Source organism: Mycena indigotica (genome assembly GCF_014461135.1).
Source record: "Mycena indigotica strain 171206Taipei chromosome Unknown Mind.scaff0006, whole genome shotgun sequence".
Lineage (NCBI taxonomy): Eukaryota > Fungi > Basidiomycota > Agaricomycetes > Agaricales > Mycenaceae > Mycena > Mycena indigotica.
This window is the reverse complement of record NW_023503005.1, coordinates 3,195,936-3,217,870: the sequence shown is the minus strand read 5'-3', so window position 1 is coordinate 3,217,870 and position 21,935 is coordinate 3,195,936. Positions and strand designations below refer to the sequence as shown.

Sequence of the window (21,935 nt, the reverse complement as noted above, 5' to 3'; positions counted from 1 at the left end):
CTATTAGGGTACCATGGCTGCTGCCTTCTCCTCTTTCGCCTTCTCCAGCTCCATACTCTTCGCCGCATACTGGTTCGGATGCGTGACGCTCTCCCCGCTACCAACGCCGTCTCCTCGCTTCACGCCAGACGACGCGTGTGTGATTTCGTAGACCCTCGTGCACGCGACATGGAAATGGTTGTTCTTCACTTGGTTCATCACATCGTGGAGGTCAGCGGAGCTCAGCCCATACGCCGAGACCAACGCAGACCGTAAATTATCCACCGAAAAGTGGCGGTATGGGCAGCCAGGGTCCCCGCCAGAGGTGAGAATTTGCTGACAGCTGTAGAGTTTTTAGACTCGACATATTGTCACTGAAACAACCTTACGTCTTTGCTGGATAGTTCGCCCGCTTGCCCTCCAACCCATACGAGTGCCGGATGTTGTATTTGTACATTTTGTTGAACGTGTCGTCTGTTATGCGGTCGAACGACTTTCTCCAAAAGACGATGGCCTCTTCAATAGACAGTCCGAGCACCTTCAAGAACAAGCCGTATTGCAATCGGCCAAAGTGGTTCAGGCGGTGGTCTGCGCGGAGTTTCTGATGTGAGTTCCGCATGCACATCGGGAAGTGCTTCGCGGCTAGCTCGTCGACCATCTCCGCTTTGATGCCCTGGACATTGGCGTCCATCGGAGAGCTATTCCATTCAGAGGATACGCCGGCAAGGAAACCTTGCGAAAGATTGTCCAATACACCCTTCAAACGCGTGTCTTCATCTAGCCGGGGCATATATCTTGCAGTAACCTGGTAGATTGGAGTTGGCGGTGGATGCGCGGGTGGTGAATAGCTCATACCATCAAATCCTTTTCCAAATGTGTCTCAAACTCCTGGTAAATGATGCTAGATTGTTCCTTGCCAGGGACATACGCCCAGCCGCCTTTGAGAAATACCCTGCGCCGGTCGACGAGGTCGGGGACACGCGTCCATCGGACCTAAGACGTTGAAATGGAGTTTACAGTTGTCTTTCAACCACATACTTTGAAATACTTCTCCCTCGCAAAATCGTCGTTTTTCGTGTTATAGTAGGTGAGTAGACTCTGTTGATGCTCCGCCTTTTCCTGGTCTCCGACCTTGGGATAGTGTGAACGGCGGTAGAACCATAAGATACCACAACATACCGCAACCCAGTTGAAATTTCGCGAGCCCAGGAACTTCTGCCTCTCCACGCTGTCGTCTGTCTCGTAACGAATCTTGAAAAGAGTAGTCTCCGCCTTAACAAATCGTCGTCTTAGTTCCTCGCTATTCAAACTCCGAGTCAGTAAGTGCTTCACGAGAGAATAGTCACCACTTACGAGCGACAGAAAGCCAGTCTTAAGACAAAGTGGCCAAGCTGGTCTGTTCTCCGCTGTTCATCGAGGTCGACGTTGAGTGCGCCGGCCGATTTGAGGGGGAGGTACTTTTCGCATTGCGCGATTATGACTGTTTTCGTCTCGTCCCACTTGCGGTCGCGCGCGGCGGAGGACTCGATCTCTGCCAGGACCCGCAGGCGGTTCAGCGCTGCAGACTCGAATGCCTCGATAGTAACATCGTAAAGAGGAGGCGTGTCATAACTCGAGCGGCATTAACACTGGGAAAGAGAGAGAGAGGGCAGTCACCCACAAGTTCAGTCGATATGGATAGCGCGGGCCATGCAGCTTGACTTCATCCGAGCCAGAACCTCGATCTTCGACTTTGTACATGTCGCGGGTGGTGGCACGCGTCGAGAAGAAGAAACGCGTGACAGATGGCGTTGTCACGGTCACACGTTCCCCCGCTTGACTCCATCCGTCTACCCGTTCCAAAGATTGCCAGCGGCGGGCGCCTGGGATGGCCCTATCGGACATACCTGGCGCGAACAGCCAACGGGGGTGAGGTGAGGCTCGCCAAACTCGACGCATACCCATCACATCGGATTTTCGCTCCGAACCTGAAACCTCTTTTTGCTTTTACCCGTCATCTGGGTTGAGGAACATGCCCTCCACGACGTTCACCGTTGACTGCATCCTCTTTGATATGGACGGCACCCTCGTCAACAGCACGGTATGCTGTCCCCCTTGTTGTTGTTAGGGTAGCTCACCTGTTTTAATTTCCAGGCGGGTGTGGAGGGTGCTTGGGACCTCTTTAAGCAGACATACCCCAACATCGATGTCGAAGATATCCTCAGCTGTGAGTGAATTCCTGCGTCCAATTTCCTGTCAGCTCATTCTACATAGCCTCTCATGGGGTCCGTACAATTGACAACCTCCGAAAACACTGTGGTATCACCGATGCGGATGAGCTAGAGGTTCGTCTCACTTTATAAACCCATCGATACGTATACTGACAATATCGATCCCACAGCGCGAGGCTGAACGGTTCGAGAAAGCGATTGTCACCACTTCAACTGAGAATGGTCGGGCGGGGATTGTCCTTCTTCCCGGCGTCAAGGCTGCCTTCGAACAGGCACGTTCCCTCTGGGCTCGCTTTTTTCTTTCCGCCGACGATTTACCGCAGATCGGGTCCGCTCATGCCCTCCCCCATCCACGCTGGGCGATATGCACTTCCGCAACGCGTGATTACGCTTCTTCAGCAGTCAGACTTGCAGGCGTACCGGTCCCTGACGTATTTGTCGTGGCCGAGGACGTCGTAAACGGCAAACCACAGTGAATTAGCAAAAAGTATTCAGCTACTCGTTGGCTGACTGCAGTATAGCCCCGACCCTTACCTTCTTGGAGCTACCAAATGCGGCGTCAAACCTGAGAATTGTAACGCATAATAGACATTACTATGTGCTCATTCTGATTACGTTACCCAGGTGTTGTATTCGAAGACGCACCGGCCGGTGTGCGAAGTGGACAGGCTGCGGGCTGCAAGACGATTGGGTTCCTCACAACACATCCGCGCAGCCAGATGGAGGCCGTGAAGCCAGACTTCCTCGTGCAAAACATGTCTAATATCTCGTTCAAACTTTTAGAGACGGGTGTCGAAATAACGGTGAATGTAGAGTAGGTACACGGCCAATGGCAAATCGCTTCGAGTGCTCTCACTATCAAGACGCGACTGACCACAAGTTATGACGGGATGCCTTTGGATCTGCGCCTCGAAACCGTTCAAGCACTTGCTCTCTGCCACCCACATACGCCTGACTGATTTGCAGTGTCTAAGAGCTAAGCGTAATCGGAATGGATGAGATGTGGCTGGCGGAAGTATTCAACTCTCATGGTTCACAGCTGGAGCGCAACCATAATGATCCAGAAAGCGGGTGTCGAAAGCTAGCCGCCGGAATGAAGAACGATCTGGTACTTAAACGCCGAATCTGCGGTCCTCCAGCCTGACAAAACAAACACACCCCTGCGACGAAATGAATTTCCTCTTGCTCAAGCTCAAGTTTTTCGCATCTGCGATGTTCAGCCTTTGCCGCCGCTGGCTCAGTACTCTTTAACGGGACTCCCTCCCAGTGAGCATCCATTTTGTGTCTAATGGCACGTCGTTGACCAACCCTCGTTCAGTTTTCTGTCAGGAGAGACAGCAACAATTTTGAGAAACAATAACAATTTCGGATCGTGAAGCAGTCGGCAGCCTTTTGAAGAAGTAGTTATTATCCAATGGGAATATACTTTTGTGTCTGCCCTGGCTAGGGATGCACCGTCTGCATGCCCTTCTTCTTTTTCTTCTTTTTGCGCTTGCGCTTCTTTTTGTACTTCCTCGGGTTGCTCTTCCGCAGGCTTGTCAAGGAATAGCAGTGGGACAATCGGCGCTGTTGGTCCAGCAGTTGGTGGTGGGTCTGTGGTATATTTAAGAACAAGACGAGCAGAAAATGCAGCTACACACTTGAAACGACAGTATGTGGTGGCTCCGCTGCATGTTCATGCAGGCCAAGTTGCATACCTTCAGGCCCGGCGTTGGCTTGGTGTTTCCGCCGTTTCTTCTTCTTTTTGCGTGCCGTCTCAGCGGACTCTGCGGGTTCAACAGGCGGTGTACGCTGGCCAGGTGAGACCTCGTCGTTGGCGGTTGTGGTCGTTGTGGTCGACATCGAGAACGGGTTTTTGCTGCCAGTTTCGTTCACTGTTCTGCTGGCGGTCCCGGGCTGGTCGGGCCCGGGCTCTACACGCGGCCGCTTGCTGCTGTTTTTGCTGGCCCCGTCATCATCATCCCTGGCCCGCTTCAGGGCCTTCTTCTTCTGCTTTTTGTTGTTGTCGCCGAACGGGTCTGTACGCGCTTTCTTCTTGGCCGAGGCACCTCTTACGTCGTCCTCATCGGGGTTGTCGTTACTATTGCCAGTGTCAGGGTCCTCACCCCTGGCCCGTTTGCCGCTCAGTTTTGATTTGAGCTTCTGGGCGTCGCGCGCGGCGGTGCTAACAGCGGGGACATCCGCGCCTACACCCAGTCTACTCTATTCAGCTGAAGACTCAATATAAAACTGGGCACGCACCGTGGTGGTCGACGCATATGCTCCTTGAGCTCCGCCTCAAGAGCCCCTGTTTTCTGCTTTTGGTTCTTGGCGGAAGGCGTGACCCATGACGCAGCGAGGCTCTGCGCGAACGAGAGCGAGAGGTCGATCTGGGCCTGTAGCGCATCGCCGTCGATGTCGTCCTCCATGGCCGTCACGGAGGAGCGTGACATCACGTGATGTCCTTCGTGGACTCGGACGACGATGACCTCGCATTTGGACGGCAGATCTTGCCCGTGGCTTCGGCGCTCCCTGTGGACTTTGACGGTGTGCCAGCGACGGGGGAGGAGTATTTGCTGACTGTGCGGTGTGTTGTTGTGGTGTGTTTGGTCCTGCTGAGGCTGATGAAATTGGTAGACGCGACGCGCGGAGTCTGCCCCATGTGACGCGTGTCGCGAATCCGTACGCGCTGCCCGAGGTAACGCCGCCATTGCCCGCTGGAGAGAAGTCATCCGCTGCGCTGCCTTCGCCTGAGTGGTGTGCTCTGTACGAGTCACGGTTTCGCAATTTCAGAAAGGTGCGCTTGTGACTTCTGCCATCTGAATTCTGCTCACGATGTACAGAACCTCTCGCAGCCCACGACTCACGTGTCGCAGAGTAATGGGTCGCGGGTGATGCCGGAGGTCAGTCGACGCGATTGCTGGTGGACATTTCTTGCAGGAAAGCCGCGGGAGATGTGGGATCCGCCGCCAAAGGACAAGGGAAAGGGGAGAATGCGTGCGTTTTCAGACGACGAGGCAGACATCGATGATAGTCCCGTTGTCCCGCTTGAGCCAACGCCTGCGATCTTACTCCGCATTGACCATGTAAGCTTTATACTCATTATTACTACCGCTAATGGTTTTACAGCGCTCGACACTACATCTGCTTATGTACTTCACCCACTGGATGCAGCAACACCCCCTCCAACTGCGCACATCCCACTTCCGCTGGATATTCGCTTTACTCGCCCGCCTCGATGCACAGCTTTCCTCGGACGAACTGCACCAGCTTCGTAATTTGGCGCGCGCCGCCATCGCGCTACTCAAACACGTGACACGCGCCGAGACGGAGTTGGACGCGAGTTGTTGCTGGATAGTAATTGCGACTGTCGTGCATGTGTGGGGCCAGCGCGATCTCTGGACCGACGCGGCCGACGCGCTAGCAACGTAACAATCAAAAGTTTGTAGCATGTACACGTAATCATACGCCTCTTTTCTCTCGCTTCTCGCCTCGCTCGTCGCTCTTTTACGTCTCCCCACCCACCCATGCTCGCCACACGCACCCTCCTCGCGCTCGCTGCCTTTGCTGCCTCTGTTTCGGCGTTCACTGTGACTGCCCCGCGCACTGGCCAGAACTTCACCACGGACGGGTCGAATGTCGTAAGCTGGACAACGGTCGCTTCAGACCGCAAGAACTTCACCATCGTCCTCTCCAACGGCGTGCGTCTCTTTTCTTCCCTCTCTTCTGTGTGGCTGACTGTGAACAGAACCCCGCGGACAACCAACAACTGAAGGCACTCGTCGACGCGACCAGCGGCACTGTGTGTTTCCTCCCTTGCCCTCGTTACCCATGACTAATCCACACAACAAGACGACCGTAGACCCGCCCTCGACAGGCTGGCCCGCGCCTGGGGCTGGCCCGTTCCAGATCAACCTCGTCCAAGACACACAAAATCTCAACGCCATCCTCGCCCAGTCCTCCCAGTTCTTCTTCGCAGCGCCAAAGGTCTCTGCCGCGCCCTCTCCCTCTGGCCCCGTCACCCAGCCACCCCCGCCCACCCAGCAACCGTGCGCACTCTTCTTTCTTTTTTTTGTGGGAGTGTTTATTTATCATTTTTAAAGGAACAACAACCCCTCCGGCTCTTCCCCGCCTGCGCCATCCGACAGCGGCCTCGTCACCCCGCCCGCCAACGGCGCTGCGTCTATGGGTGCCAATGCGGGCCTCGTTGCCGCGCTCGTTCTCCTCGGCGCAGTCCTCGCTTAGAGTTTTTACTTAGAGTACTTCCTTCCCTTTCTTGTCGCATACGGACTACGTTATCCCACAAAGAGGGGCATCAATTAACTGACGTTGTCTTCCCCCACAACATGTCATTCGAGGCGGACACTGTCTGGCCCAAAGAACTACTTGCAGTCTTCAAGAATGCACACACTAGCCGAGGGTTCTTTGACAACCAGTACTTTGGGCCGTACACTCGACTGCTGAGCTACTGCTTCAGCGGTGGGTTCGACTTTCTCGTTGCTCCGCAAGTCTCGCCGGCCTTTTCGGACGAGCTCCGGACTCCGCTCGACTACGTCATCTACCTGATTGTCTTCGACACGCGCCATCGGCCAGTGTTCTTTGTGCAGGTCAACCCAGAAGACAGGGGCTCTACGGCGGAGCGGCGGAGGGAGGCGGACGTGAGCATGCGTGAGCGCTTCAGTGACGTCATGTATGCGTGTCCCCTCCCCCGCCTCTACGCACTAAGCATCCTTGGCACCCACATGCGCGTCTACTGCCATGATTTCCTGCAGAACACAACAACACCGCAATTTGTGCCGAGAGGGGAAGACTCTGAAGACTATTTAAAGGGCGAATGGCCCATCGATATCTTGTCCAGGCAAGGCTTCAGCGAGCTAAAACGGCTGGTCGGCTGGATCAGGGATGAAAGCAAGAAATTGGACGACATGCAAGTGCTTTCGTTTAAGTATTTTTTCCGATTGGCTCATTCAAGTGTCAGGCCGCAATCCACCACCAAAAAGAAGGGGCATTCCAAAGTTTTCACCAGGACTCAAGCGGGTCTCCAAAGACCTTTCGCAACCTGGGCTGGACCCAAAACATCCCACCCTCCTCCACTCTCAGCCCCATATTATGCAAGAACAATCACTATGAATCATGCTCACAAACGTATTCCTTTCACCTCTCTATACATGTACAAAGTTGGCAGCCTTCTCAGCCGAATCTTACGCTACTGAACTATACTCCATGTTCGTTAGAAAATCCGAGGTAGCGACAAGCCGATTTGCGAAGAGGGGCAGCAAGCACCAAGTCGTGTGAACCGAAATGATGCATCGTCCGTTGGTTGAGCTCGAAGACAATTAGATGATACAGTTCCAAAAAACAAAGAGGCACGTACGGATAGAAAACGTCTAACTTGCCTTTTGCCCTTTCACCTGGCATTGAACACCATTAACTTGATCGCATCCAGACAGCGGCGAGAAAATGCATGGTGAACATGAACCTCAAGCTACCGGTGATCGCCGCACAAAAAACCCGAAAGACTCTTTCCTGTCAATGAAAAGAAAGTCACAAAGCTGCAGGTAGTGGATAAGTAATTTCTCACGAAGTTGGACTGGACATCGGTTGAAGAGAGAGCTGGTAGCACCGCTGAGAGATCGTTGACCGCAGTAAGCACATTCTAGATGTTCACAGGAGCTTGAATATCGATAGATGCTTGCTCTGGATCGACTGTTGTCAGAACATTCCACCAAATTGAGGCGCTCTCGACTTGATGATTGCATTTGGTTTGAGGGTATGCGTATAGACGGCTGAGATTGAACACATGTTCACGATCCTCGTTGGAAGCGACAGAAGGGCTTGTGCTGGCTTGGGGGGTGGAATCGAGCATGAAGGAGCAATGGTTGGAGGCGAATAGAGAGCGATGGAGGCGGGAAGGTGTTGGAAGCAAGTGACGATGGTCTGGGAGGGACTGTCTTGGCTTTCCCGCAAGCACTTCGCCAGAAGCATGAGCAATGATAGGAGGAATAGAGAGCGGTTGAGGTGTGTATGATGATGGAAACGAACGAGAATATAGTTTGAGGGGCTGTCTTGACCTCGAGTTAGGGAGGACAATTCTACAGTCACATTGGTGATCGCCGGCTTGTCGCGAATTTTCTAACGAACATGAAGTATAGTTCAGTAGCGTAAGATTCGGCTGAGAAGGCTGCCAACTTTGTACATGTATAGAGAGGTGAAAGGAATACGTTTGTGAGCATGATTCATAGTGATTGTTCTTGCATAATATGGGGCTGAGAGTGGAGGAGGGTGGGATGTTTTGATCAGAGTGCGTCCAGCCCAGGTTGTGAAAGGTCTTTGGAGACCCGCTTGAGTCCTGGTGAAAACTTTGGAATGCCCCTTCTTTTTGGTGTTGGATTGCGGCCTGACACTTGAATGAGCCAACCGGAAAAAATACTTAAACGAAAGCACTTGCATGTCGTCCAATTTCTTGCTTTCATCCCTGATCCAACCGACCAACCGTTTTAGCTCGCTGAAGCCTTGACTGGACAAGATATCGATGGGCCATTCGCCCTTTAAATAGTCCTTTGGGAGCACATACGGGTCGGCGGCATCCACCGTGGCAAACGAGGGCATCGTATTACTAGTATTCCCTGTGTAGTCACGAGCGTATACGCGCATGTTGGTGCCTATAACGCTGACCCCATACAGCCGTGGGAGCGGACACTCGCCCTCCATGTCGAGTAAGCGTTCCCGCATGTCTGCATCCACCTGCCTGCGTCGCTGGGGTGTGTAACCCCTGTCTTCCGCATTGGCCTCGAGGAGGAGCACGGGCCGCTGGGCCGCATCGGAGACGACAAGATAAAGCTTGAACTCGAGTGCGATTCTTTCGTTGTCAGAGTCCGCCATCGGTGGCTGCGGGGCGACGAGGAAGTCAAAACCATCCCCGAAACAGTGCTCCAGCAGCCGGGTGTACGGCCCGAAGTACCGGTTCTCGTAAAGGGCGTCCGGATGGCCCTCACCAATACGCGCATTCTCAAAAAAGTTGAGCAGGCCCGCAGGCCAGGTAGAGGACATGTTCAATAGCAGATCCGTGTGACGTCACACAAATTCCAATCACGTGGTGTCAAATCGCTTCTTGCCAACGTCGATGGCGCTCGCTCAGAAGCTGCTGGTGGACATCCACACACACGTGTACCTGCCGCGCTACGCGGCGCTCCTCCGCGCGCGCTCTGCCGTTCCGCGTATACTCTCTGCACCAGCTGGCGAGCGGTTGTTGATTCTGGACCACGAGCCGAGCGGAGGCCGGCCCGTGGGCCCGCAGTATTGGGATAGAGAGGAGAAGATTGGGTTCATGGACAGGCACGGGATCGACGTGTCCGTCGTGAGGTGTGTACTAGGCTATCTCTGCAAAGTGGATTAAATATAATAATAAATCAGCTCTGCTAACCCGTGGCTGGACTTTCTCCAGCCAGACGACGCGCAGAGGCTTGCCACAGAGCTGAACGATGACCTCGAGGCGTATTGTGCCCAGTCTCCGTCATTAAGTGGCGGGATGAAGCGCTTATATGGATTTGGGTTGCTCCCGCTTGTCCCCGGTGTCCCCATTCCCGCCCTCCTCGAGTCTGTTGACCAGATATCCAAGCTACCACATCTGAAGGGCGTCATTCTGGGTACCCGGTGCGCTATCCACCCATTCTACCGATTATCTTAACAACATCTTTCAGCGGAATCGGCGCCGGCCTAGACGACCCCTCGCTGTCCCCGCTCTGGGGCGCGCTTTCCTCCGCCAACCTCGTCGCGTTCCTGCACCCACACTACGGCGTCGGCGATGCCTGGGGCCCACGTGACAACGGGCACGTGCTCCCGCTTGCGCTCGGCTTCCCGTTCGAGACGACCGCCGCGGCGACGCGTCTGATCCTCTCCGGCGCACTTGACGCGCATCCAACTTTGAAAATACTCCTCGCACACGCGGGTGGCGCACTGCCACAACTGTCCTCCCGACTTGCGTCCTGCATCGACCATGACCCGGTTGTCGCGTCGAGGTTGGCCCACGACGCCCGCTGGTACCTCGGCAAGCTCCACTTTGACGCCGTCGCATACGGCCCGGAGGAGCTCGGCTTTGTCAGCGACGTCGTTGCGCGGTCTGCCCAGTTTGGCGACAAGAAGACAGCCGGGTTTGGGTATACGGTGGACCGCAAACTTGGCAGCAGAAACATGCTCTTCGGGACAGACCACCCGTTCTTCCCGCCGCTGAGCAATACCGATAAGTGGCGAAGCGTTGTGGAGAATCTACAGGCGATCGACGCGGTGTCTGGCTGGGGCGATGCGGAGAAGGACGGCGTACGCGGGGGGAACGCGTTGGCGCTGTTTGGGCTTGCATAAAATTACAAATCTAATCTAATCTACTCTCGGTTTCTGAATCTTGAGGCTAAAGTCAATGTGCTGGACGGACTGGTGAACAGTGCTTGTGCTGAGGATGTCCACATCTGAAAGAACAAATCAGCACGACGGGATAGCATTAAGGGATTGCTCACCATTCGACGCGCGTTCCTGCAAGTTGGCCTCGGTGATGTTGCCGCTCGTCTCCAACAAAAACTTTCTCTTTCCCGCCCACTTCTCGCGTAAACTTCTCGCAACGCTGACCAACTGCTCACCCTCCATATTATCCAGCATGATAACATCCGCACCCGCGTCAATCGCCTCGTCCGCCTCCGCCTCGCTCTGTACCTCCACATCCAATAACAGACTGAACCCACCGACCTGTCTTGCGCGTTGCACTGCCGCTGTTATCGAGCCGGCCGACCAAATGTGGTTGTCCTTGAGCATAATCATGCTCGACAGGTCGTGGCGGTGCGGGTCGATCCCACCAACGAGCATCCCATACTTTTCCACCAGCCGGAACCCCGGTGTTGTCTTCCGAGTTCCCGCCACGATCCCATTGAAGCCATACCCCCGCGCGAGGTCCTTGATCCGCTTCGATCTGGGGGGGAATTAGTAATAAGTAGAGTGGAAAAAGACAACGCACTTAGTGGCGATGCCGCTACAGCGCGCGAGTAGATTCAACGCGACGCGCTCCCCGAGTAGCAGATGTCTTGCTGGCCCCGTGACCGTCGCGACATGCTTCACCGGCTCGAACGTGTCCCCTTCCTCGATATGCCACTCGACAGTACAGCCCAGCTGCGTGAATATCTCGCTGACAAACGGGGACCCCGCAAGCACCGCTGTCTGGCTTCCTTTCCCCAGCAAGAACGCAGTGCGCTGAGCCTCGCCGACGACGAACCCGCCATAGTCAAACGAGGGTGTGTCCTCTGCGAGCCACGCGCCGACTTCTGTCTTCCAGCTCGGCGGCAGCAGGTGCGCGTAAGACATGATGGTGGTTCAGGATAAGATGCGATATGATGCCATCATAGATACCCAATAAATGTTATTCCCGACAAGATTTAGTACAAGTATGGCCATCCAGATTTGCAGATTTGTAGCGTCCTACGTATACTGAGTCAGATGTAAAGTCCTCTCAGCATCGTGGCAGTACGATAAGATGTGCATGTGACTTTCATTGGACTGTTGACAATGATCCGTGGAGGTTTATTCCTTACCTTCATGCCAGCAGGCTCATGAGCATTGCCAAAGAAGAAGGTCGGTGTTGGCGGCTTGCTTTTTCTGGCCTGACATCGCTCCGCAGAGGGAGATTTCGACGATGAGTATTTGGGCGTTGGACTTGAGTACCCGCCATCGAATCCACACTACTCGACCACCGCATCAGAGGCGTCGGGCTCGTGTCTCCGCCACAAGTTTCCGCAGCATGTGAGGGAGGAGCATACTACTGTGGAACTATTCCGTGAGTTCCCTGCCCATCACACACCAATCACTGACGGACGATGGGCAAGAATGGTTGCAGGCGGACAAAATCGACCTCGGGGCGGAGTACCAGCGGAGTGAGGGCGGCCTGCTTAGAAGAAGAAGTTGGAATTTGACCTTTTCACAGAATTCGTTTGGCCGGCCGAATCGCAGACGAGCCTTGTCGACTCCATTTTGCGCGGTGCCCCGGTGAATCAGTTGATGTTCGGTGCGAGCTATTCTGGCTGGCTTTTCTCCGCTGACGCTTTTCATAGCCAAGTTCACTGAGAATGGGAGGCAAAGGCTGCGCTGTATGGACGGGAAACAACGGTTGACGTCGCTCCAGAAATTCATGACAGGAGAGATCATATGTGCGTCGTCCTACGCTTTTTTGCTTACTCTGACATTTCTCATAGTTCGCAATGGGTACATACTTCCTCGTCGACATTGTCACGAAACTGACCGCAAGTAGAGAAGACGGCCGGAAGTACTTTTGGACGGACAACGGCACACATAGGGGGGCCACTCGTCTCCCTGCTCACGACAGACAAGCCTTTGAGAAAACGGTTATATCCTGTCTAGTCTTTGACAAGATTCTTCCTGAAGAAGAACGCGATATCTTCGAGGTACGCGAAGTCTGTTTGCCACGTTTTTTTCGTTGCTGACCGTCGCCAAGCGGGTTCAACGTGGTCGGCCCCTCAGTAAGGCGGAGAAACTCCGTGCGATTGTGTCTGCGCGGGCTTCACTCGTTACGGGCCTCGAAACCGACTTCATCGTCAATGTCGACTCTCCGCTCAGCCAAAATCTGTTCAAAGGGTCCTCGCTCCACCGCTCCGTTCCATTCCGATCTCTGGCTGAGCTTGTTGGCGCCATTTCCTTGGGGAAAATCACTCCGATGGTGGCGGGGCCCGAGAAATGGATGTTGGACCAAGCAGCAGTCCCGCCTCTGCTAGAACATGACGCGCGGGAGACACTCGAGATACTGGAGCTCATTCACCAGCGGACACACACCCTCTACCAGCTTGCGCCAGTGGAATTTGTCGTTTGCGGCTTTTTGGTATACCGCCATCGTTCAAGCACCACCCTGGCCAGGCTGGTTGATGGGATCAGGAGTGTAACGAACGATGTTCGGGAGCAACATAGAGGCCAGATAAAGATGAACACGACGGTGCTGGGGACGATGAGCGAGTCGGTGGCGACGTGGGCAAGCGAGGGGAACGTTATTCATGCTCAGCAAGGAGAAATTTCCGCGGTTGCAGAGCTGAGGCGGTCAAAGGGAGTAGCAGACGCTGTTCCGTCCCCGAATACCACTGCTACAGGGGTGGTAGAGCTGGGCAGTCCTCCTCGATCAAATAAACGCCCGCGGGAGGAAGACGGGGTTAAGGAGGAGGAGCCGGATATCGAGATTCTCGATGGCCCACCTGGGACCAGTGCAATCTTACCGTCTCCGCAGAAGAGGCCCCGGCTTGGGCTACCGCAGCCAAACTTGTCGGGGGTGATCTCGAATCTCGCGACTGCGCGGCCAACTCAAGCTGCTAGAGAGGGACAATATGTGTTTTCGGCAGCTAGAGGAGCAAGTCAGGTTTCGCCGTCAATGGCCTCGTCGTCTCAACCCAATGTTCAGCCGATACCGGGTCCCTCCCATTCTATCGCCTCGCAACCCTCAGCGCTAGCAGCCCAATCACAATTTGGCTCTCCACAGACAACACAGACTGCACATGCACCTACTAGACCACCATCACAACCGATGATGCAGGTCGTGCATGCTACCAACATGCAGTCAAGTGCCCAGTTAGTAATTGCAACAAACCAAGAAAGTTACTGACGAGGATACATTCTAGCAACTCGCCAATACTGCGACCACCGTCACAACCCGCCGGACCATCTCAACCTGTCTTTTCGCAGCTAGCACATGTCGCGAATCCACCGACCAGACCACCATCACAACCGACAATGCAAGTAATGCACGCGACAAATCTGCAGCCAAACGCCCAGTTAGTCATCACGAATATGATTAAAAAAAGTAACTGACGAAGGTAGCACCTCGCCAATAATGCGACCACCGTCACAGCCAGCAGGCTCATCACAGCATCCTGGCTTTTCGCAGATGCGATATCCTGCAAACCCACCTCCTAGACCACCATCACAGCCAACAACGCCGGTAATGCATGGTACAAACATGCAGCCACACATCCAGTGAGTATTGTTAACGTATTCAAACACGGCACTCACAGTGATATGTTTCAGCAATTCGCCAATAATGCGGACCCCATCGCAGCCACCTGTGAATCCACAGACGAATCTACCTCCCCGACCACCATCACAGCCCGGCAGGATCCATTCACCTTATAATACAGCAACGGGTTACAATGCGCCAGCCAGACCGCCATCCCAGCCGACGAGCCAAGCGATTCTTGAAGGTGGGACACAGATGCAGTGAGTCCCCTTAAGATAAGATAAGATTAGATAACTGACGAGAGGTTTTTTCAGATCTGCGATGACAGCGAATGCGCGAATGCCGTCGCAGCCTGTCGCCTCGACAAGTGCTGTGCCATATTCGCAGCCTCCGCCGGTGAATTATGCACCAATTCCACAGGCAAACGCGGGCAATGAACCTGTCGTGTACGTGGATGAACGGGGAATGCTGCATCAACGTCCACCGTCGCACGCATTACCACCACAGACACAATATCCTCATTCTTCCCCCATTCAGCAGGCAGCACTGCCACCACCACCACCGACGCAATTTCCTTATTCAGCATATGTGCCGCAACAACCCCATCCCCCACCACCAATGCAATATCCTTATTCTGGGCATTTTTCTTCATCCCAACCACCGCCGTCGCCCCAGCAATTCTCGCTTGGATCCCAACATAATATTAATCCAACGCAACAGCTTGTTGTGCAACTACTCGCGGCGGCACAACAACAACCTCACGAGTTTTCAGCTACCCTCCTCGGGAAATTCCTAGCGCTGCCGCCATCACAGCAGCAGATAGTGTTCCCCCGGCTTGCGCCCAGGCAGCAGGCCGCGGTCCTCATCGACACGCGGGTCCTATTCGATCCGGCAATTGCACTGATCGCGACGCTGGCAAAGGAGACGCAGACGGAGGTCGCGGCACTGATCCCCGTGCGCTGGGCCGACCTCAAGGACCATCACGTGGTGAAAAGGTTCCAGGAGTTGACGCCCGAGGAGCGCCGCGTCCGGTTCCCTCACCTCGATGCGCGTGGGCAGGCGGGCTCGCTTGTGAAGATGCCGCTCCCGGAGGCACGCGGCCTGCTGCAGGTGCTCCCGCCAGAGCGCCGTGCGCACGTGATCGGCACAGTTCTGTGGCCTGTCACAGCGCCGGACCGGCCGGCCGTGCCGCCGATCGTCGGGGAGTACTTCCGCGGCCTGGATCTCGACGGACGCCAGCGGTTCCTCGCACGCTTGATTTCAGCGCGGCAGGCGGCACTGTTGGTGCTACTGAGCTACACCGAAGCATGGGCGCTGCTGCCGGCGTGCTCGGCCGAGGCACGTGATCTGGCGTCAAAGTGGTATCCCGACTTCAACAAAGGGCTGATCCAGTGGTACACGACCACGACGGCGACGCGGCTGCGAGGGCTCGCGTGGGACGTGCGTGTGCGTGAGTTCGGCCGTCTGACAAGCACGGTGCGGGCGGGGGTGATTGGGTTGATGACGTATGCGGAGGCCGGGCCGCTGATTGGCACGCTGTCACCGGCGGACCGGGAGGCAACGATCACGCACATGACTCGGGAGACTGGGGAGAGGCTGAAGCGGGAGGCGGCGGCGGAGCAGGCGCGGCAGTTGCAGGCGATTATGGCCACGGTGGGGTCGGCCCGGGCCGCGACGGCATTACCGGCTGTGACTGATTTGACAATGGACTTTACGGACGCGGCGCCTTCTTCAGTGTTGGCGCAGCTACCAGAACCGCCGTTGGGTGAGGATCAGCCAATGGAAACAGAAACTCCGGTGGTTGACGGGCTGGATGCAGCAGAGCCTGTTGCACAATTACCCAATACGACTACCGCGGCATCAACGATGGAAACTGTCTCTGAGAATACGGAACTACAGCCAGATCCCATTATTGTGGAAGCAGAGATGCCGGGGGTTGACGAGCTGGAGGTTGGCACGGAGGTTGCGCCCCAAACGGAGTCACAATTACCCAACACGACTACCGCGGCGTTAACGATGGACTCGACGGACACGGCTTCCTCTTCGGTACCTGCCCCGCCATTGGGTCGCGAGGGTGAAAATGCTCAGTCGAGTCGAATCGCGTTGGAAAATCCCATATTGCCAGTCGTTGACGAGGTCGAAATGGAAATTGCGACCCAACCGGAGCAGCAATCGACAGTCACTCAACCGGAGACCAACAGAGAAAGTGCGGCTGAGACGGAGACAGGGACTATGTCCCAGCCCGAGGGAGCGCCAGAGGTGCCAAACTTGGAAATGCAATTACCAAATTCGGACGACGAAGGCACGGCGATCAGCACGCCCCGCGCGAGCCCAAGCCCGAGCCCGGCGCCTCTGGAGAGCTCCCAGGAGATCCCAGTCCAACGAGAAAGACGCGCGTCGTCGCCGATCCTGGAAGACCCGTCCATGCCGGGTACACGTGACCCGACCGAGCCGGTCATCAAGCCGGAGCCGGGGCCGGACCGGGTTCCGTCGCCGAGCCCAAGCACGAGCCGGAAGCCGATCTCGATGCGGTTCTCGCCAACAGGGCTGCTCCCTGAATCGCCAGCGCGATCTAGGTCGTCTGTGTCCAGGACGGAAGGGACGGGGACACCGGGGAAGGTTCTGTCACGCATTGTGGTCCAACGGGTTGCGCCGAGTCTGTCTGGGTCTGGATCTGTGGCGAGCTCAAGTAGGGAGGCGGAACAAAAGACGCCGAGAAAGGTGGTTGTAGTGAGGACGAGTCCCATGAAGAAGAACGTGGTCAAGGGGAAGAAAGGGCGGGGACCGCCGGGGCAGCGCGGCATGTAGAATAAAGTATTTATATTTATGTTGAGTATCACGTGGAGTGTGGGAGTCACGCTCATTTTACCATGACCTCCATTTTCGCCGCGCCAAAAACTAAACGCAATGCTGCACGGAAAATCCATATACGAAGACTATACGACATGATGAATATTGCCATCCAGCGCAACGACTATGTCCGAGCAAACCGAGCATGGAGTATCCTTGCTCGATGTCCGGAGGTCGATTGGAAAGCTTTATGGACTACGGGGGTTTATCTTGTCGCTGAAGGGCTAGACGACCACGAGAAACTTTCAAGCAAGATCGACTTTCTGCGCGTTATGATGCTGCAGCGCCCCAGCGATGTGAAGCGACTAGCATTCCGTTGCCACAGCTGTTTCAACTTTTTCACAGAAAGAAATTATCCTAAAGGAACTTTGTCTGCGACTGATTCTCTCTGGACGATACCGCGAGGCGTTGGACGACCTGGAACTGTAAGACTTGTCGATTGAAACCGTGTCGAGTGCAACTGATCTGCTCTGCAAGGTATCTGCCCTCATTTCCGTATCAGGACAACCCTATTCTCAATATATATGCTGGTCTTCTGACCTTATATCTTGCTCAGTCGCCACAACAAGGCCAGGCCAACGGACCAAACCCAAAACTAATGCGGGATGCGCAAACCTATTTCGAACGTGCCGCGAGCTTGCAGCCTGACTTCACTCTTGCTCAAGGTTACCTTGACCTGGTATTCTATCTACCGGACCGTTGTCCATCCGCTTACGAGTAATCTAGCTGGGCACTATGGCGGGCCAGTCGCAGGCCAGTCCCTCTGACGAAGATCAAGATGAGATTGTGTCTCCCCAGTCAGATCTCCCAAGACGGAAACGAATGAGAACAAACCTCATGATGCAATTCCCTGCATGATTCAATTTCCGCCTTTTAAGTGGTGTTTGTATAGAGACCACAACTAGCATCGACAACGAACCCCCCAGCAAAAACGATTTCTGGTCACGATCACGTGGACATTTTGAATGCGTTGTCCTATTTCACCAGAGAAATTGGTATTCTACCAAATCCCTGCCAAGGCCTACTCTTCCTCAGAGTCTGAGTCAAGATCAATCGCTGGCATTTCCTCGTTCCTGTCATTGTCTTGCTCAACTTCCATCGGCGCTTCGATCCTGGTTTCGATGGCACGCGGCATGGTCAATGGTGGGGTTTCCTGTGTTCGGAGTATAGACGATGTCGAGGGTTGTGCCGGTGCCTGGATAGCTGTAGGCGGTCTAAAAGATGGAGCAGGGATTGTCGGTATTTGGACTGCTGGGGGTTCTCGGGGAACGCTATTCATCGCCGGGGCTTCGACAATGGGATCCCCAGAAGAGGTTGGAATCTCGACAGTGGGGGTGTTTGGGGACACCAATTTTAGTGACTGGAGCAGATCAGACTCCTCCTGGCTTTCCTCCGCACGCGACAAGGAGAGTGCCTCGATACCGGGCATACTTCGCATTAATGGGGGCAAGCGAGGATGCAGCAAAATTTCGAGTTCGCTGCTGAGCTATAAAGAAATGAGTAATCGAAACTCGGCGAGGGACTGCGACGAACTGTTCCCCCAGCCAAACAGGCGCCGACTATCAATCCGAAACTTTTGCTCATCCCTTCAACAGACGCGACTGCAAATTCCACACATATACGTTGGATCATGTCGAGAAGAACGCAATGCAATTGAGGATCATTTGAAAGTGATGCTGGTGTCATTTGTGGAAGAGAAAGGAGGGCTGATAAAGCTACTCGACAAGCGATGGACTGTAATGCAGGGGACAGGCTTGTGGTGCGAAGCAGGAGTCGTATGACTGTTGTAAAATAAGCTCGATAGGCATTTTATTCAAGATTTACCCACCAGAAAATGCTGCCAGAAGTACTCCGTCATCCAGTGCTGTCGGGCAAATAACGTCACGCGAAAACCTGAGGATCTCGTCGCCTTCGAACTCCCTTGCGCGCTTCTTGCCTTTCTTACTCTGCCCGACTTCACTGTCTGTAGTCCGAGTATCGCCTTCTCGTGCAAGAACCACTCTCGCCAGAGGGAGGACAATCTTGGCCAGACGATTGGCAATCAAAGTAGAGTGTAACGTACGCTCATCCGAAAGCAACACTTGGACGACCTCGAGGAATGGGAGGCGCTCAGAACTAACATTTAGTCAAGATCAAAGGCGGTTGGCAACGGAAAGGTGACACACGAGATGTGCGTTTGTTCAAGTTGGAATGAGATTGATGTGAGTAATCGGGGAATATGACAGGTGAGATGCGGAAGAAAGCTGGAATATATCAGGCATTATATAGTGATAGGTTTTTGCAAAGCTAGCCTGTTTGCCAGACTGGACACGAGCTGGCATCCCAGAGCCCAAATCTTGCTCGTGACAGCTGTTTCCATTGAGCGTGTGGCAATGTCGAAATGCCCTTCAATTTTCTCTTCCCTGGGACACGCTACAAGTGCAGAAGCAAATTTGACCAATGCTCCTAATGGGACTTGCACCGGACGCTGAGCAGCGGCTAGGAAAAGTTTCTGGAGAACGACAATAGTACATCTGAGTCGGTCCAGATTCAAAGGTATCCAAGTCAATGGTTCGGAGGCACCTGGTGGGGGCTGTGGTAGACGACCTGAACGTAGTTTTGGCGCGAAGTTAAGATAGGAAAAATGAAAATCACCATCCACCAGGAACGTAGTCCGCAGAGACGATAACGCCGTCCACCCAAATGACAGTGCATCGTCGACAGATTTTCTCCACAGATTTACGGCGCCGACCTTACCGCCAGTCAAGTGAAGGGTCGCGTATAGTTCAGATGCAGCATTAACAAGGTTGTCGTGGGGCGGTTTGAAAGCGTTTCCATTGAGAAACACGAAACATAAGGAAGATAACGCGGTCTGATTGGCGCGATGAAGGGTTGGGTAGATGGGTAGGAGACGCGTCAAAGTCGCGAGAATCAAGATCTGGGGCAAGTTAAAGATGATTTGAGCCAGGCCGTAGTGTAAGCTCACGCGCAGCTCCGTGTCAGGATGAGACTCTCCCAAAGAAATCAGGGCAGTGGTGAACTTGAGCACGTTCGGGGTCGATACTTGTCTTTGAAACTCATGCATATTTGTGGCAGAGCTAAATATGAGCCCAAGAAGGTGTATTGCTGCACTCAAAACGGGGGTAGCCTCTTTTTTCTTGTCGAAACATGAATACGTGAAGCGCGAAGGGGATGATATGAGGACGGACTGCAAGAAGAGGTAGTGCGATGCCTATCCAGCCTTGCGCACACTCTATCATCATTGCTTGAGAGAGAAGGGAAGACTTGTGTGCCAAACAGAGACCAGCCCAACGAGCGTCTGAAGTTTTGGCATGGAGCAGAGAGTTGATTCGAGCTGTCCATTTTGATGTATGAGCGGATGGGAGAAGGGTTTCTGCAGTGAGTGATGCGAGAGTGTGTGGTAGATGCAGAACTGCAGAGGAATCGGAGGCTAACTGAAGCTGCAAAAGAATTTTGAGCGGATGAGCATCCATTTCAAGCGCCGTTGTGACCAAAGCAGTCACACATTCCTCCTTCATGGCGAGGCGCGCAGCGCCAACGCTCGACCCTGCTGTTGAAGACCATCTCGAACTATCTGCATTCAAGGCTTGTGGCTAGACCATGTTCTAGTCTTGTTTATTTTATTCATCTTGGAGCAGGCCAAGTTCGATGTCACTGAATTTGTGGGCAATGTTTCTGAGAAACTCATCGCGCAATCCAAGCAAAATGCTGGGCGTATGTCGTAGCTCATACCCGCAACGCTCCCTCTGACAGTCCAAGCCTTCGATCCAACCCCATTCATTAACACATTCGAGGCTGCTATCGACAAACTTATTGCCGTCCGAAAGGATGTTCAAGCCAAGACAGAACAGATGGAGAAGAGTGTCCGTATATCTGAACGGGAATACTCCAAAAAGATGGCAGAGCTTAATAGAGGATTCGAGGTGTGTTCTATTCTACCTTCGCCCGCCTAAACACATCCATTATATAGAACGTCGGGAACTCCTTCAATGGAATGGAGAGTCGAATGAGCGAAGTCAGTAGCACGGCCGTGCGTATAGGTGGGTTGTTTCCCAGCTCATAGCCCTTGTGCTCAATCATTCCAGGTGAACAGTTAGAGACAGTCCACATCGAACGACAACGGGCTCAGGCAGCTTACGACTTGATTGACTTTTACAACCAGTTTTCGCGTGGCGATACCACTCGGCTAGATGCTCTACGGAAAGATGGTCGAGCTGGCAGGCGTCAGGTTGCGGTGCTATTGAGACGACTGAATACGGTTGCCAAAGAAGTGGACCTTCCCGCTGCCGACAAGGTCAGAGTATAACTTTGCTGGTTAACATCACCTCACATAGTCAGACTCGGGAAAATATAGAAAAGTACTGTGAAAAATTCGAGAAGGAAATGCTCGGTCTATTCGACAGATGTTATCGTAGGGGCGACCCGAAGATGATGCATGTGCGTAGTTTCATGCTTACGAGTCCAACAATAACGATCTATGCTTGTCTAGCACTGTGCGCAGACGCTCCTCGAATTCAACGGAGGGGCATCTTGCGTTCAAGTCTATGTCAATCAACACGACTTTTTTATTAATTCAGCTAGAGAAGCACAACCAGCAGAAGACGCTCGATTGTAACTCATCGGCTTTATAATGTTTACTTTTCACTCATTCGCAAGCTAGATGGGATGTCCTGCCGGATCCTGATGCCAGTCCACCCAAAACCGAGGCGGGGTTGACAGAGTTGTTCACTGAAATTCGCGCTACAGTTGATACCGAGGCACAAATCGTCAAGGCTGTCTTTCCCAACCCTCCTGTGGTTATGCAAGTCTTTCTCCAGCGTGTTTTCGCACAATCTGTAGGTTCATCATGTGCTCATAATGCAATTGAGAATTGACCTCTTGCAGATACAGCAACACATGGAACAACTCCTTCACCAAGCTAGCAGTAT

The 21,935-nt window shown here is 53.9% G+C and overlaps 10 protein-coding genes across 10 annotated transcripts; 6 read left to right on the top strand and 4 right to left on the bottom strand.

Moving 5' to 3' along the window:
* Positions 1–3: 3 nt before the first annotated feature.
* Positions 4–1,734, bottom strand: MIND_00751500 (Rsec15 protein; the record flags this gene model as incomplete). Its single annotated transcript, XM_037364212.1, has 7 exons — positions 1,640–1,734; positions 1,333–1,590; positions 1,159–1,279; positions 1,018–1,110; positions 835–972; positions 369–784; positions 4–322 (listed from the first exon to the last, which is right to left on the bottom strand). The coding sequence occupies exons 1-7, from the start codon at positions 1,717–1,719 to the stop codon at positions 4–6; spliced, it is 1,425 nt and encodes a 474-aa protein (XP_037219856.1). The 5' UTR covers positions 1,720–1,734.
* A 175-nt stretch (positions 1,735–1,909) lies between these two features.
* MIND_00751400 (uncharacterized protein) lies at positions 1,910–3,007 on the top strand (the record flags this gene model as incomplete). Its single annotated transcript, XM_037364211.1, has 6 exons — positions 1,910–2,059; positions 2,113–2,185; positions 2,233–2,303; positions 2,360–2,661; positions 2,711–2,763; positions 2,814–3,007. The coding sequence occupies exons 1-6, from the start codon at positions 1,991–1,993 to the stop codon at positions 3,005–3,007; spliced, it is 762 nt and encodes a 253-aa protein (XP_037219855.1). The 5' UTR covers positions 1,910–1,990.
* A 467-nt stretch (positions 3,008–3,474) lies between these two features.
* MIND_00751300 (uncharacterized protein) lies at positions 3,475–4,597 on the bottom strand (the record flags this gene model as incomplete). The annotated part of the gene is made up of 3 exons (XM_037364210.1): positions 3,475–3,782; positions 3,830–4,386; positions 4,431–4,597. The coding sequence occupies 3 exons, from the start codon at positions 4,595–4,597 to the stop codon at positions 3,475–3,477; spliced, it is 1,032 nt and encodes a 343-aa protein (XP_037219854.1).
* Positions 4,598–4,627: 30 nt separating this feature from the next.
* MIND_00751200 (uncharacterized protein) lies at positions 4,628–5,600 on the top strand (the record flags this gene model as incomplete). Its single annotated transcript, XM_037364209.1, has 4 exons — positions 4,628–4,755; positions 4,806–4,965; positions 5,012–5,254; positions 5,298–5,600. 4 exons carry the CDS (start codon positions 4,628–4,630, stop codon positions 5,598–5,600), a joined length of 834 nt encoding a protein of 277 aa, XP_037219853.1.
* Positions 5,601–5,695: 95 nt separating this feature from the next.
* MIND_00751100 (uncharacterized protein) lies at positions 5,696–6,413 on the top strand (the record flags this gene model as incomplete). The annotated part of the gene is made up of 4 exons (XM_037364208.1): positions 5,696–5,869; positions 5,917–5,970; positions 6,021–6,217; positions 6,272–6,413. 4 exons carry the CDS (start codon positions 5,696–5,698, stop codon positions 6,411–6,413), a joined length of 567 nt encoding a protein of 188 aa, XP_037219852.1.
* Positions 6,414–9,273: 2,860 nt separating this feature from the next.
* Positions 9,274–10,526, top strand: MIND_00751000 (Amidohydrolase 2; the record flags this gene model as incomplete). Its single annotated transcript, XM_037364207.1, has 3 exons — positions 9,274–9,530; positions 9,582–9,821; positions 9,869–10,526. Exons 1-3 carry the CDS (start codon positions 9,292–9,294, stop codon positions 10,524–10,526), a joined length of 1,137 nt encoding a protein of 378 aa, XP_037219851.1. The 5' UTR covers positions 9,274–9,291.
* Positions 10,527–10,541: 15 nt separating this feature from the next.
* MIND_00750900 (Nicotinate-nucleotide pyrophosphorylase) lies at positions 10,542–11,513 on the bottom strand (the record flags this gene model as incomplete). The annotated part of the gene is made up of 3 exons (XM_037364206.1): positions 10,542–10,630; positions 10,679–11,124; positions 11,170–11,513. 3 exons carry the CDS (start codon positions 11,511–11,513, stop codon positions 10,542–10,544), a joined length of 879 nt encoding a protein of 292 aa, XP_037219850.1.
* A 221-nt stretch (positions 11,514–11,734) lies between these two features.
* Positions 11,735–16,965, top strand: MIND_00750800 (DUF262 domain-containing protein; the record flags this gene model as incomplete). The annotated part of the gene is made up of 12 exons (XM_037364205.1): positions 11,735–11,780; positions 11,827–11,982; positions 12,032–12,079; positions 12,130–12,210; positions 12,257–12,352; positions 12,398–12,407; positions 12,454–12,607; positions 12,658–13,772; positions 13,823–13,975; positions 14,022–14,177; positions 14,229–14,417; positions 14,472–16,965. Exons 1-12 carry the CDS (start codon positions 11,759–11,761, stop codon positions 16,963–16,965), a joined length of 4,674 nt encoding a protein of 1,557 aa, XP_037219849.1. The 5' UTR covers positions 11,735–11,758.
* A 62-nt stretch (positions 16,966–17,027) lies between these two features.
* On the top strand, positions 17,028–17,865 carry MIND_00750700 (uncharacterized protein; the record flags this gene model as incomplete). Its single annotated transcript, XM_037364204.1, has 4 exons — positions 17,028–17,303; positions 17,353–17,432; positions 17,485–17,686; positions 17,734–17,865. 4 exons carry the CDS (start codon positions 17,028–17,030, stop codon positions 17,863–17,865), a joined length of 690 nt encoding a protein of 229 aa, XP_037219848.1.
* A 163-nt stretch (positions 17,866–18,028) lies between these two features.
* On the bottom strand, positions 18,029–20,525 carry MIND_00750600 (RIX1 domain-containing protein; the record flags this gene model as incomplete). Its single annotated transcript, XM_037364203.1, has 8 exons — positions 18,029–18,493; positions 18,541–18,788; positions 18,836–19,122; positions 19,173–19,250; positions 19,312–19,356; positions 19,419–19,924; positions 19,973–20,143; positions 20,196–20,525. 8 exons carry the CDS (start codon positions 20,523–20,525, stop codon positions 18,029–18,031), a joined length of 2,130 nt encoding a protein of 709 aa, XP_037219847.1.
* Between the last annotated feature and the right edge of the window lie 1,410 nt (positions 20,526–21,935).